Here is a 14,921-nt window from a genome sequence, read left to right as displayed (position 1 = left end):
TAGAGAGGGCAAAGTCAAGAGAATGTCAGCTGAGTCAGTGCAGTTCTCTGTCCCCAGTAACTCACTCCAAAGCCAAAGAGGAGCAATTGACTGCTGTTTGGTGTTGGAACAGCTAATTGGAAAATCAGAGGGCAGTTTCCCACGACATGGAGAAGTACATATTCAGCTCAGAATGGGCAAAGCCAGGAAGAGCCACAGTCGCTGCGATCACTCCCTGAGAGCTTCTTGGAAGGGGTAGAGACTTCCAGGAACCCTCTAATAATGGGAAGAGGATGACAAAGAAGAAGCTACCCCTCATCACTCCCTCAATTGGCACCACTTCCTTTTCTGACTGGATGGGGGAGGCGGGAAGAGGCATGGTGGCTGTGTATCTCTGTGGAACAGAAAATGAATTTTTTGCCTTTGAGGTAACAGTCCGGGGCTGGGGAGTGAAAGGATGCCTACCCTGAGGGTATCCCAGGTCTGTGATATCTGGCCATGATGGGCATCATTCGTCAATTCACTGAACATGTCTGCAGCTGGCATCTGCTGGGAGCACCGCACTGAGTCTGGACCTCCTATCAGCCTTGGACCCACGGGGTAGAAAGGAGAGAAAAGACGGAAGAGGGCACAAGGGAGGCGCAAACGAGTGGAGGTGGGCTAGAGAATAGGACTCTTCGGATGTTCTCTGGCTTCCTGAGATGGACAGAAAGGGGGCTGAGAAAGGAAGATGGAACCCCCCCATGCCACCAGGCACTTCCTGACACCTCCCGCTCCTCTTCCAGCAGTCAGGAGCGCGCGCTCCGGTAGGGCTTAAGCCCTGGAGAGTCAGGGGAGGAGAGACCCAGCAGGAAATGGGCCTGGGGAAGGGGCGGTTCATTATTATTATTTTTAAAAAATTTATGTTTCAATTTATATGCAGACGAATTAACCTTTTTGGAGTGTGGAGATCTTTGAGTTTTGACAAATGCATAGAGCCGTGGAACCACCATCAAGATATTGAGCAGTTCCAGGGGGCGAAGGGAGGGGGGGTTTGTAGTCTCCCCGCTTGTTAGCTGCTGCGATTGTCTGCGCTCCCACTGGCCGACCTAAAACAATTCTTGCGCACACGCTGAGATAAATAACGGCGACAGGTGGAGCAGGTGAGATTAGCAGGACCCGGGTTGGGCTCGGGGCGGGATCGGAGGCGCGGGGGAGGCCACCAGCCTCGCTTGCCAGCCTACGCCCCTCCCCGCGGGCGTTTGGGAGGAGCGTTCTCCGCACTCCTGCTCTGCGAGGGCCCCTTCGAGGCGGCTGAGACCCGAGTGCCGGACTCCCGCCGCTGGAGCGGGGCTCGGGCTCGGCAGCCGGAAGGAGGTGTGCCCCCGGGGCGCTTGGGGGCGCCTGAGGTCCCGAGGGGAGGCAAGATGGGAAGAGTGGCTAGCCGAGAAAAATGTGGGGTGACTTAGGGAAGCTCTGGCGGAGGGGTCGTGCGAGCAAACCTGTTGGCAACCTGTGGGCCGCGGCAAGGGCAGGAGCTCTCAGCGCGACCTCTCCGGCAGCTGCTCCGGCCCGGCCCCAGCACCAGACGAATGGAAAGGGGCGGGGGCCTCCCGAGCCCGGCAGACAGCCTTGCAGACCCACAGGCGCGGCCCGGCTCGCGCGGCTGCAAGACCCCAGGAACCGCAGGCGCCCGGCCTTTCCCTAGGACCCCCGCTTCAGTCCCACCTCCCCAAAGTGCAAAACATTTACGAAGTGTGCAGTGCCCTGCGGGCTTGGGTCCCCGAAGCGAGCGGCCGTGTTTGCCCCGCGGGCTGCTGGCAACGGTGCACCCGGCTCGGCCAGCTAGTCTGGGTGTGCAAGGCTGGAGAACAGCGAGTGTGCGAGCGCGCGGCTGCAGAGCCCGCGCCGAAACCCAGGTCCCTCCGCCACTGTCCTCGGGATAGATGGATCCATTTCTGCTTTCTGACATTTTCCTGCTGGGCGGGGTTGGGGGGGAATGTTAGGGGGCGGAGAGAGGAAGAGAGAGAGAAGGAAAGGGAAGGAGGGAGAGAGGGAGGGAGAGGAGAAAGGGAAAGAGAGGAGAGAAGAGGAAGGGAGAGAGAGCGAGAGGGAGAGAGAGAGAAAGAGAGAGAGAGAGAGAAAGGCAGGCAGTCAGCTTCCCCCAGCCCTGTTTTGTTTTCTCTAATTGGTCCTGGGGGAGGCGAGGAAATTGGACAGAGGCTGGGCCAGGCGAGCTGGGCTGCCTTTAATTGGCTCCTTTTTTTAACTGGAGGGGAATCAAACAGGAGAGCGAGCGACAACGGGTGGGAGAGCGAGAGACCGAACGAGGAGACGCGAGGAGGAGGGAGGAGGAAGAGAGGGAGGGAGGCGGGAGGAGCGCGGAATGAAAAGCTCGCAGGGGCGAAAAAGCAGCACAGCAAAGCCCAAGTTGCTGAGCGAGCGGAGCGCTCCCGCGGCCCGGAGCCGAGCGGCCGCCGCGCCCCGGAGCCCGGCCCGGCCCCGCCCGCTCTGGGCCCCCGCAGGCAAAGGCCGCCGGGCGGGGGCGGGGACGACCAACTTGGGGCGCGGCGTAGCCCCTCTCTCCCGAGAGTTCGGAGCCCGGGAGCGCTACGGCCGCGGCCAGACGGCCGGAACGGAGCGCGGCGAGCGGAGGCGGCGAGCGGCGCCCGCGCCGCAGCCCCGGCCTGGGCGAGAGCGCGAATATTTTTCAAAAGACTCAAACTTTCCTCCTTTCCCCGTTTTCTGGGGCCCCTCTTGCCTGGAATTGCTCTCCAGATTCCCGCGGGGCGCCGGGCTGCTATTCTTCCCCCGGGTTTATCGGCGGCTCGGCTAACTTCACGGACCCGGGGACCCGCGGCGCTCGTCCCTCGGCCGAACCCAGCCCGCGCTGCTCCCCGGATCAGGAGGGCCGGGCCCGGGGCTCCTTCGCAGCCGCGAGTGCTTTCAGCCCGGCCCCCTGGAGTCGGGCCGCTGAGCCCACGGCAGCGGCCGCAGGACTGGAAACAGCAGATTGATTAACTCGAGCGGAGCCCCGGCCTCCCCGACTCCGCTCCGCTGAGGGGCGGCCCCAGTGCGGGGAAACGACAAGTTTGTCAGTCGTCCGTGGCCTGTTGGATCGAAGCGCCGCCGCCGCCGCCGAGAGGTCCCCGGCGCCTAGCATCCCGCGCGGACAGCCCTGGGTACCCGGGGCGGCTCGGCGGCCGGGCTCCTCGGGTCGGGGCGCTGGCTGCTGTGCCGGGCGCGCCGAGGCACCCGGGGCTGGGCCAGCGCCCCCTGCGTCCCCACGCGGGCAGCGGCCCCGCCGGAGGAGAAACCCTGGTCGCCGCCACCTCCGCCTCTTCAGTCTCCTGGTCTTCGTCGCCGCTCTCTCTCTCACCTCTCAGGGAAAGGGGGGGACATAGGGGCGTCGCGGGGCCCCGGCGAATGCGCCCCCCGCCGCCTCTCGGGCTGCGCCGCCTCGCGGGGATGAAGCACCGGCCGTGAAGATGGAGGTGACCTGCCTTCTACTTCTGGCGCTGATCCCCTTCCACTGCCGGGGACAAGGAGTCTACGGTAAGAGCCCGCGTCCCGCTCCACCTTGGCTTAACCTCGCGCGGAAACTTTGCAAAAGGCGCAAAGTGCGCGCTGCCGGGGTTTGGTGGAGACCTCGACTCGGACTCTGGAGTGGATGCCCGCGTCCCCGCCCTCTCCAGGGCGCGTGGAGACCGAGCTAGCTGCTTCGGAACACAGGGGCCGGTCGTAGGGTCTGGTGTGAAGCCGGGATGTCAGGAGGAGGTACCCACTTTCCCACACCCTGCTAGAGGTGGGAATGATTAGGAACCCTTGAGAGCACCCGGTCGGCTCGGGAGACCCGGACAGACCCAGTCTAGGACTGGTGCAGCGACTTGCACCGAAACCTCGTCCTGGCTCGGCCTCCGGAGTGGAAGCCAAGCGATGCATGAGCCGGAGTTGCCGCGCGGCTTGCTTGCGAGCCGGCTGTCAGCACCAAGGCCGGGCGGCGGGCTCGCCTTTCCCGCTGTTGCTGCGGCTTCGCTTCTTCTACTCACGGCTTGACACCCTGATCAGGATGCCTGCATCCCCTGGCCCCGGCGCCTTCGACCCCGGCATCCCTTTTCGGACCTTCCCTGAACCAGTTCTTCCTGTCCCCGGTTCCTAGCTACAAACCCCAACCCCACCTTCCTTCCTGTGCGCACACACAGGCACATTCAGCCACCATCCCCAGAAAACGCAAACACGGCACGCACCCACCGGAATACGTGTCCAAACTCTGCCTCCTGCCACGCAGCCTTGCTCCTGCGTCCGCACGCCTCGCTGTGGTTACCAAGGGAGACTCTGGTTACCCCTTCCCCCTTCCATCCTGTGGGTTTTCCCAGGGAAGGCCCGGGGCAGGCATCATCCATTCAGTCACCTGGGCTCAGCCTCCCGCAGTGCCTTAACCCCACAGCACAGAAAATCATTCTCAGGGGCCCAGTGGCCCTTACTTTGCTTTCTCTTTACTGCAGGATGGTTTGTCCAGGTCCCTTTTTAGTGATGTGTGGCTGGGGCGGGCAGGATTCTCTCTTTCCTTTTCTGTTGGGTGGAGGGACTAATGATTCCTCTTTTAGATCCAGGGGAGTCTGACCTGTTCTTTGTGGTGTGGTATAGGCACTGACTACTGGTTGCCAGCCTCAGGTGCTGAGGCTAAAGCACCCTGAAGGGTGCTGACCCATCTGCCTGTGCCTGGCAAGAAGAAGGGGTGTCCTGAAGGGTGTCTGAGAGGTGACATGCTCCTGGCCCTGCCCAGCTAGCTGGCTTGGCCTTAATTCTCTGGTAAGACTAGCCCAGGCATCTGGCCAAACTCTGCTTCTTAATTAGTTTGTGTGTCTCTTACTGCCTGGCCCCTCACAGAGGCCAGGAAAGGAAGGAAAGAATGCAGCAGGGACTGGGAGAGGCTGGGTTTGGGGGGAGGAGGCCACGGGGCAGGTACTGGAGGCCTTGGCCTCTCCAGGGCAGATGAAGATGCCAGTGGACTGGGGTTTCACTTTCTTCTTTCTCCCCAGGTCAAGGTGCCTGAGAGAGGTGCTGCTGCGGTCTTTGCCTTCTCACCACAGCCCCGGGGCTGGGGAGGGTGATGGAGAGCCCTTCCTGCATGCTGCTGTCTTCCACTCTACCCTCCTTCCCTGTGTCGTTGGGTGCATTTGGCAAGACCCACTCCTGGTCATCCCTGTCCTCCATCCCCTCCAGCTTCTCCAGCCTTCTCTAGGCTGCTTGGGGCTCATCTTTGGGAGGTTCCTCTGTTCCTAGTCTAGTAAACCCAGCAATGAGAGTGGGGTTTGGAGTCAGGGGCAGTGGTCTCTGTGGACCCTCATTTCAGAGTACTCTAGGGCCAGGATTCAGCCATAGGCTTATCTATACCCTTTTCTCTCTGTGTTTTCTTCCCTCCCGCCTGTGCCTAGGTCCCATTTGCTCTCACTCAGAGCCAATCAAAGTGGGCTGGGTGTGCTGGGGCCGACCCTGGGTCCTTGGGTGACATGCCACTTTTCCTTTGAGAGCTTGGCTTCAGGCAGTGTTGGGGCTTCAGAGGAATTGCTGGGTAAAAAGTCTTTATTGAGGTGGATGAAGGCAGAAGATTTAGGAGGAGGAGGAGGATGACAGGAGGTCGCTGAGTTCCTTGTGATGCTAGAATCTTTGGCCAGATACAGCAGAAGGGAGGATCTCTGTAGGACCAGGACTGGCTTAAGAAGTAGGTCGAAGATCTGGGACTAGTTCTTCTGCCCCCCTCCCCAGCAGTCTTTCTGTACCCGCGAAGCAGAAGAAACAGCATGAGAGTGAAGGCGGCACGTAGGGACCAGGGATGGCCACTCCAGCCTGGCATTGCATCCAGCATCCAGCATGGTCCCCGGCACAACAGCAGGAGCTAGGCAGGTATTTGTTGAATGAAGAAAGGGCCATAGTTGGGGGCAGGTTGGAAATTCTTTCTCCATGAGAAGTCTCTCTAGGACTTGGTTTCCAGCAGGGCAGTGGGGCATTGTTTAAGGGTCTCTGCTTAGGGCGAGTCACAGAGTCCTATCCTGCAGCCCTAGAAGAGAGAAGAGGCTGGAAGCCTAGTATTGCCCTGGCACTGGGGAGGGAGGCAGCAGGTCTAATTCAAGACATAGGAGAAAAACGTATATCCTGGGAGGAATCCCCTGCCCCTGCCCCTCTGCCCCCAGACCTGTGTGGATAAGGGAGAGGCTGAACAGAGGGGAGGAAGACGAGCAGGCGGTGGAGAGCGAACCTGATGGCATTCGGCCTAGGCTGTGTGTCTCTGCTGAGGCTGGTAGGAGGTAGGTGCCTAGAACCCTATGTCCTGCTTCCCACTGAGGTCCACCACTTGCCCTAGGATCCATGGTCTGCAATAGGGCTGGGGAGGCAGCACTCTCGGTTTGGCCAGGTGGCTTTGTTCTTTGGGGCACAGATGCTACAACAGCCAAGTGCTGGACCAGATGGTCCATTTGGAGCCAGTTCTCCCTCCCTCCTCGCCTCCCAATCTCCTGGCCCAGTTTGTTGTCCTCTGGGGTGGATCCTGTAATCTGCTTTCTGGCAAGCCAGGGGGCTGGGCTGGCCCCAGTGGCCTAGTTCTGGGGCAGAGGCAGTAGCCAAGTGATGGAAGAGGAATATCTTGCATGCGGATAGCGTCAGGGAACACCCCGCCTTCTGTCCTGGCTTCTGCTCCTCTCATAGCAGTCGGACCGCAGGTCAGTGGGATTCCTCTCCCTTACAAAAACACAACAAACCCCTGAATTATTTGATATGCAGAAGTGGGAATTGACATTATCCTTAAGACAGGTTGTTTGCAACTTACTGGTGGAAGTCAAAATATTTCACCAAAGGTGTCATCAGAAACTACTATCCTATGCTAATTTTTGTAGGAACATGAAGAGAGATGTTGAATAATTTGACAAGAGCAACATAGCTTACAGAATTATCACTAAGTCAGGTTTTTTTCCCTCCTCTGGGGAGTACGGAGAAGGAATTTCAGGAAGTGAGTGTCCCAGTGTCATCTCCTGGGTGTTGATCTGGGTGTGGGCACTTGAGGTTTTTCACTGGAGTTCCTACCCCATGCCTTGAAACTTTGGTTTCCTGGGGCTAGCAGAGGCTTGGGGTTCTCTTTTGTCCTCAAGAAGCTCCGTGCTTCTGTTCCTTCTTTCTTTTCACTTACAGAAATTGCACAAGCGAGGGAGAGCACCTTGTGTCCACAAATCCAAGCTGCTTTGTTTGCTTTGCTGGTGTTACCTCCCCACCCCAAGTTGATTTTGGCCCTTTAGCCAGCGTGAGGGCTCCCCAGACCCTTGGTGTCAGGCTGGAGAGCCCCCGCCTTAGGGTCAAGATCCTCATGATGTCCCATCCGACATTACAGGATGGGAATCTGCTTCATGGGTGGGCGGGGGCTCTAGGTCAGGGGAGGAGGTCGGTGAGAGGGGATTTTGTTAGCAGGAAAGCATCCTTGAGGGGGTGGGCAGGGGAGAGCTGAGAGCTACTTGGCTAGGCCTGGCTGTGAGCTGCTGGGGCCAAGGTGGCAAAGCCTCATTTAGAGCCTGGTATATTAGCTCTGCTTTGCTGGAACATGGAGGGACAGGCTGGGGGGGAAGGGGGGTGGAATCTGTAGGGAGAATGGAGTGAGCTAATCACAGCCGCCAAGGCCCGGCAAATGAATGATGCAGGAAATCAATACCTGGGGGCGGGAGTGGAAATCCGGGCAGTGGTAGCAGCCCCAGCTTCTCCCAGCTGCCCAGGAGGCATGGGGGAGGGCCTGGGAGGAGTGAGACAGAGGCAGGAATGTGGAAGACACCCCCACCCCAAATGCCACTGCCCCCACGTCCCTGCCACTCCCTCCTGCCCCCCTCCGCACTTTCATCTCATGGCTGGGCTCATGAAAGGTGGGCTAGGAGATGACCCACCCGGTGAAGACAGAGGACCTAGGAGATGAAGTCTTGGGCCTCTCAGTCCTGGAAGAGCCCTGCCTCACCTCCCACCTCCGGACACCTGAGCCTGACACGGTCCCAGGTATCGGGTGTGTGTGTAACTGCCTACGGGCCCTGCCCTGTGCGGCAGCTGCTGCCGTTCCAGATGTGGCCAGCAGGGGGAGGGCTTGGCCGCCACATTGCTTCTTGCCTACCCTGGGCTCCCGTGGGCCTCACCCTATCTGAGGGATGAGTTATGCTCATTCCTCAACCTGGGGCTGAAAAGGGTTCCTTAGGGCCTTCTGGAACTCCAAGCCTCCCTCCAGCTCCCACGTACCCACCCCGGTGTCCCTAGGCACCTGCCCGTAGCCAAAGCCACACTTGCTGTAATCTCAGATGAATCAGGTTTTCCCTAGGCGCCAGCTGGATGCTGGGGCTCAGCTTAGCCTCGTGGGCTCTTGCTCTGGTAAGGCTGTGGCAAGGGGAATGGGGGTGCTTGTGCCCTTGCAGAAACGCCTCTGTATAAACCTGGTGCATGGCCCCTCTTCTGCATCTTCTCCCCGTGGTCAGAAGACCCTACTTTACAAGCATACATCTGCTGCTAGAAGGTACTGTGTACCAAGGGGCTTCTCTGGTATTTAAATGCTGATACAGGAGGCAAGAGCAAGGCTTAGCTCAAAGGAATGAATATTTTTGTTTTTCAACAATGAAATCTCATTTTTCCTCAAGTCTATGAATAACACTATGAGTAACTACTATGAGTAACATGTGCTCTTTGCAAAACAATCAAGGAATACATAAAAGTATAAAGAAAGAAAGTAAACCTCACTTGATAACCCACCATTCGTTTGGTCATGGTTTTTTCAGGGATCCTTTTGTGTGAGGGGGAATGAACATTTTAGGGAGGATTATTGGTCAGAACAACAATCCCTTATAAGTGTGTAAGTGCCACATGACTTACCAGGCATTTTCATGCCTCTGCAGCCTTTGCTTCCATGACGTTCTGAGAGGTCAGCACAAGGGGTACTATTGTCTCCATTGAACAGGTGAGAAAACTGAGGTTCCAAGAGTTTTAGTGACCTGATCAACATTGCACAGCTGGTAAGAAGTAGCCCTAAGACTCAGTCCCACCGGATCTTCTGATTTGCAGGGAAGGAAAGCAGTGTGGTGTTCCTTTCACTCATCATTCATTAAATGTTTACTGAGCCTCTACCTTGAGTAAGACTCAGTTCTGGACATTGGCAGGGCCACTGAGATGAATAAGATGGAAGGAGAAGGGGAATCACATGTAAGGTAGGGGGAGATTTTGATAAATGTCATGTAGCAAGGGCGGATAAAAGGTTGTGAGAATTTGAAGGGTGAAGTAATTGCTTCCAAGGCCTTGTGGAAAAGAGAGCATTTGAACTGGCCTTGACAAATAGAAGTAAGGATTGAGAGGGGCATTCCAGGTGGAGGGCACATTGTGGCAAAGGCCTGGAAGCTAAGGAACCCGAGTGTGTGAGGAGTTCGTGAGCTGTTCAGTTGGGCTGGAGCATAAGCTGAAAGGGAACTGGGGCCGTTAGGGCTGGAACAGTAAAGGATTTTTTTTTTTTTTTTTTTTTTTTTTTTTTGAGGTGGAGTCTCGGTCACCCAGGCTGGAGTGCAGTGGCACAATCTTGGCTCACCACAACTTTTGCCTCCCAGGTTCAAGCAATTCTCCTGCCTCAGCCTCCTGAGTAACTAGGACTACAGGCACACTCCACCACGCCCAGCTAATTTTTATATTTTTAGTAGAGACGGGGTTTCACCATGTTAGCCAGGATGGTCTCGATCTCCTGACCTTGTGATCTGCCTGCCTTGGCCTCCCAAAATGCTGGGATTACAGGCGTGAGCCACTGTGCCCGGCCAGGAATAATATTAAACATTGCTAACATTGACTGTCCAGCCTGTGATCATAAGTATGCATTATCTTCAGTCTCATCACAACTCCTTGAGAAAGTCATTTGTCAGTCCCTTGTCCAAGTGGCAGACCTGGACTTGAACCCAGAACTGCTCATTGCAAAGCTGTAAGGAGGATGTCGAACAGGGAGCTGGGTTGATGCAAGCCATATTATGGGCCAGGTAGCCATGCCGCTGTGTGTGGGAGGAGGCCGTGCTGGAGAGACTGTCAGGAGGCTTTGCAGTTGTCCAGGGGAGTCCTAGGGAGCTTTGTGGGCATCTGCAGGAGGTGTGTTCCAGGCAGAGGAATAGCTGCTGCAAAGGCCCTGGCCTGTTGGAGCAACAGTGAGGAGTCCAATGTGGCTGGAGCAGAGTGAGCCAGGGGGAGTGCAGTAGAAGGTGGGGCCAGAGAGTTAGTAGGTCCAATCATTTGGAGCCTTGAAGGCTATGAAAGGATTCTGGATTTTGTTCTGCATGAGATAGGGGACCATGGCAGGGTTTTGAGCAGAGAAGGAACATGAACTGACACCTTTTTAATAGAACCTCTCTGGCTGTCATGTAGAGAATAGATGGTAGGGGTTTGACGGTGGGGGAAGGAAACCAGTTAGAGGCTGTTGCAAAAGGCAAGACACAAGATTGTACCATCATTAAGCACTAAAAGTGTATCGGAAAGAGTTCAGGCAAGGAATAGGAGCTGCAAATGGCTCTGAGGTTTGGAGCTGGGAGACTTGGCACACAGTGATAACAGGTTGAACAAAAGCCACTGGAAGTCAGACAGGTTTGGGGAAGTGAAGTAGTTAAGAGCCTCGACTTCTGCATAAGAAACCTGGGTCTGAATCCCAGCTCTGACCCACACCAGCTGTAAAAGCCCAAGAAGTTACACCTGCTTTCTAAGCCGTGGCTTCTCCGCTTGTCAGATGGAGATCATCGTACTCACTGCGTGGGCTTGTGATGAGACGGTGCTTAGGAAGCTCTGAGCACAGTGCCTGGCACGTAGCAAGGCTTCAGTAAATAGTTTCAGTGACAATGTGAGTGAAGTTTTGAACTTCATGGGATTCTGGCACTGGCATGTCTGGGGGGGATATTGACAAATCGGGTGGACAGTGAGCACTGAGCTCAGGAGAGAGATCAACTCAGGAGAGGTAGATTTGCACATCTGGATTTATGTCTGCAGAAGGATGTGGGTTGAAACCATGAGGTGAAATAAAATTGCCAGGGATTAGAGAGTAGAGAGAAGGGATTGGGCTGAGGCCAGAGCCCTGGGGAGCACCAACGTTTAGGGGCAGGAGGAGGCCTGAGAGGGGACATGACCCGAGAGTCTGTGACAGAGTCTGTGAGAGGAGGAGGAGGAATGAGAAAGGGCCACGGGGGGACTGGGGAGCTCAGGGCTGCTGCAGCACAGAGTGGGGCTCCTCAAACTTTCCCGTGCACAGGTCTCCCCTGGGATCTTGTGGAAATGCAGATTCTGATTCAGCGGGGCTGGGGCTGGGCTGAGATTCTGTGTGAATCTGGTGGTGCCGATGCTGCTAGACCGGGAATTGCGCTGTGCATAATGAGGGCTTCAAGTAAGAAGTCTGGACTTGGGTTGGAGGGCCAGGTGGGCAGCCTGCTGCCTCTGAGGGTCCTTGCCCAATGGCCTCGCCTCTCTGAGCCTCAGTTTCCCCATGTGAAGCCTGGTTCAGGCACGCTTACCTTTTGGGATTACAGAGAAGCCCAGGAGTGATAGCACTTTGTAAACTCGAAGGTGAACTATGGGGACTCCGTTTCACGAGAGCAGAGAGGGTGGCAGGCAGATGGCAGGGAGCTCTGGGTGTGGGTGGCATGTGGCAACAGGTGGTATAGGCTGTGCTTTTGAGAAATGTGGCAGGCCAGGGAGGCTGGAATAGCAGCTCCCCTTCCCCAAGCCCAGCCTTTTGCCTGTGAAAGGCTGGAGCTGCAGGGGTGGGTGACCTTGGTGGCTGGGCACTGCTTGGCTGGCTTTGAAGATTCCACCCCAGGCTCTTCTTGGTTCCTTTCCAGTCCCAGAAACTCAGCCGAGATACGTTAATTATCTGGAGGATTGGAAGCTGCGTAGAAAAGTGGTTCTCAGCCCTGGCGCGTGTCAGAACCACCTGGAGAGCTTTTTCAACAACAGATGCCCGGCCCCACCCCGGGCCTCCTGAATCAGAAACCCTGCAGGTGGCATCAAGGCATCTGTGGTTGTAAGAGCTGTTTAGATGATTCTTGGGCACAGCTGGTGTAGACAGTGTGTCTGAAAAAGCCAGACCAAAACAGATGTCTTCTTCCCTTGGACTTTCTGAGGGCATTTCCTGGTTTTCCAGGTTACTGCCCAAGCTTAGTTTCAACCAAGTTCATCTGAACCCTGGAGTCTTGGGAAAAAAAAAACAAAATCCACTGATTATTTTCTAAACTGTGAGCAGGCAGACTTTCTACTTCAATGGTGCTAACTGGAGGGTCCAGGCCAAGAGCCCAGGAGACTGCCCCTTTTCTGGCTTCTAACCAAGGGACTTCCCTTAGTTCTCTAGGTTTGGCTTCCCAAACCTAGAGAGATTGAAGGAGTCTCCTTCAGAAACACAGTTTTCTTTGATTTTTAATAGGTAAATTATAGTACCTTTTTGAAATGTGGCCCTTTTGTTTATTCTCTTTCCTGTTTGGTTAAGAATAAAGTGAGGCCAGGTGCTGTGGCTCACACTTGTAATCCCAGCACATTGGGAGGCTGAGATGGGAGGATCACTTGAGCCCAGGAGTTCCAGACCAGCCTGGGCAACATAGTGAGACTCTGTCTCTATTACAAAAAAAAAACCAAAGAAAGTGAAAATTTCAGAGCTGGAGAACAAAGTAGCAATTCAATGTAAAACCAGCAAAATTGATTTCATTTGAGACGGGGTCTCGCTGTCTTGCAGGCTGGAGTACAGTGGTGTGATCATAGCTCACTGCAGCCTCGATCTCCTGGGCTCAGGCAATCCTCCCACCTCAGCCTCATGAGTAGCTGGGACTACAGGCACACACCACTATGCCCGGCTAACTTTTTTTTTTTTTTTTTCTTTAATTTTTAGTAGAGATGGAGGTCTCACTATGTTGCCCAGGCTGGTCTCAAACTCCGGGCTCAAGTGATCCTTCCGCCTTGGCCTCTCAAAGTGCTGGGATTACAGTTGTGAGCCACCATGCCTGATCAAAACCAGCAAATATTTAATGAGTACCCACTATGTGTCTGGAAGGGTGGTGGGTCTTGGCTGCAGAGGTGAAATGACATCTGTCCCCAAGGAGCTCACAGCTGAGCTGGTGAACACACAGCCTTTTCTAATGCCCTCATTTTCCAGATGGAGGAGCTGAGGTTCACATTGAGTGACTTGCACAGGGCCCTACAGTTAGGCGGTGGTGGAGTCAGGGTTCGAACTCAAGACTGCCCAATGCAAAGTCCAGTGCCTGTCTACTTCCCCAAGTGTGAGGTTTCTGAAGGCATTCCCTGGCAGGTTTTTGTTCCCCAGCCTGTGCTGTGGCAGATGGGTTGGCCCAAGGGAGCAGCATAAGGACCCCCAGGCCTGTTTGCTAGAAAGAAAGACCTGACCAGAAAGGCTTAAACAAATGATGACTTTCTCAAGTCTCGAGGTAGGTTCTCAAGGCTCCTTTCATCTTCGTGCTCTGCTCTTCTCACGGTGGTGGTTCTCAAACTTGGCTGCATGTTAGAATAACCTGGAAGGTTTAAAAAGTCCTGATGCTGGCTAGGCTCAGTGACTCACACCTGTAATCCCAACACTTTGGGAGGCCAAGGCGGGTGATCTCCTGAGGTCAGGAGTTCGAGACCAGCCTGGGTAACATGGTGAAACCCCGTCTGTACTAAAAATAAAAAAATTAGCCAGGTGTGGTGGCAGACACCTGTAATCCCAGCTACTCGGGAGGCTGAGGCAGGAGAATCGCTTGAATCAGGGAGGCCGAGGCTGTAGTGAGCCGAGATCATGCCACTGCACTCCAGCCTGAGCAACGAGAGTGAAACTCCATCTCAAAAAAAAAATGCCCAGGTTGCACAACATACCCATTAAATCAGAATGTCTAGGGGGTGGAAACCAGTCATCTGCCTTAAAAAAAAGTTCCTACGTGATTCCAGTGTGCAGCAAAGGTTGGGAACCCTGCCTTTTGACATTTTGCCTCAAGATCACCAAAAGGCTGATGGGGCTCAGCCATCATGAGACATTCCAGGATGGAAGAGAGCAGGAACCTTTAAAAGGCAGGCCTGTCGGCTGAGTCTGCTGTCTTTAAGGAGCTTTCCCAGAAACACCCTACAGTGACTTCTGCTTACATCTTACTGGCCATTCTTAGCTTCAAGGCAGGCTGAGAAATAGGGTTTTTTAGATGGGCACATTCCCATCTGAGAAAATATCTGTATTCTGTTAGAAAGAAGGGGAGAGTGGGTATTGGGTGGGTGATGAGCAATCTTTGCCACAAACACCCATTTTAGGGGCAGTTGGTGTTTCTTGAATGAGAGGGGATTTAAATGAATGTGAATGACTGCTCTCCTCCTCACTCACCCCACTCTGCCAGCCTATCCTCACCTCGCCTCACTCTGCCAGCCTAGCTCAGGTAGGGGTGGGGGTGGGGGTCCTGGCTGCTCTGAAGATGCCCAGAAGAGACCTGAGGGAAGACAGAGACCTAGAGGAGGGGGATGACTTGCTTGGGTCACCCAGACATTCAAGTGAGAGTCCCACCAGCTTCCCGTCTGCCAGCGCCCCCCGACACTGTCGGTTCACATGTCCCTGGGATTGTTGATGTCTACCGGTTGGTACCTCTCTCTGCTAGCAGGTGTCTCCTTTCAGCCCCAACGGCAGAAGAGCTCTGTGGTTCCAGAAAAAGCAGCCTCCTGATTTCTGGGAACAGAGACGGATGGGCTGTGTGAGAGGCTCTGGTCCGGAGGTGATCTAACTCATCTTTCTGCCTCTCAGCAGGCCCACACCCACATGAGACCAAGCAGCCCCACTGCTGTTTGCTCAGTGCCTCTGGTCCTTCATTTTGGGAAGTTCTTCCTATTGACCTTGTTTCAACTTTCTGTAACAACTTATCAGAAAGAAAGATTCAGGAACGGAGACCTCTGAGTTGAACTTGAGTAACTCCTTGGCCCTGAGACTC

General features: G+C 55.3%; 1 protein-coding gene across 2 annotated transcripts in view; it reads left to right on the top strand.

Moving 5' to 3' along the window:
• The first annotated feature begins 3,394 nt into the window (after positions 1 to 3,394).
• Positions 3,395 to 14,921, top strand: part of MDGA1 (MAM domain containing glycosylphosphatidylinositol anchor 1) — a 64,292-nt gene continuing 52,765 nt past the window's right edge. For both annotated transcript variants that reach the window (XM_004043948.5, XM_019030037.4), the window contains exon 1: positions 3,395 to 3,513. In XM_004043948.5, the coding sequence (XP_004043996.2) occupies positions 3,447 to 3,513 (67 nt within the window). In that variant the 5' untranslated portion in view covers positions 3,395 to 3,446. The remainder of the gene's footprint in view (positions 3,514 to 14,921) is intronic.

This window comes from Gorilla gorilla, chromosome 5, assembly GCF_029281585.2.
Source record: "Gorilla gorilla gorilla isolate KB3781 chromosome 5, NHGRI_mGorGor1-v2.1_pri, whole genome shotgun sequence".
Classification (NCBI taxonomy): Eukaryota; Metazoa; Chordata; class Mammalia; order Primates; family Hominidae; genus Gorilla; species Gorilla gorilla.
This window is presented reverse-complemented; position numbering and strand designations above follow the sequence as displayed.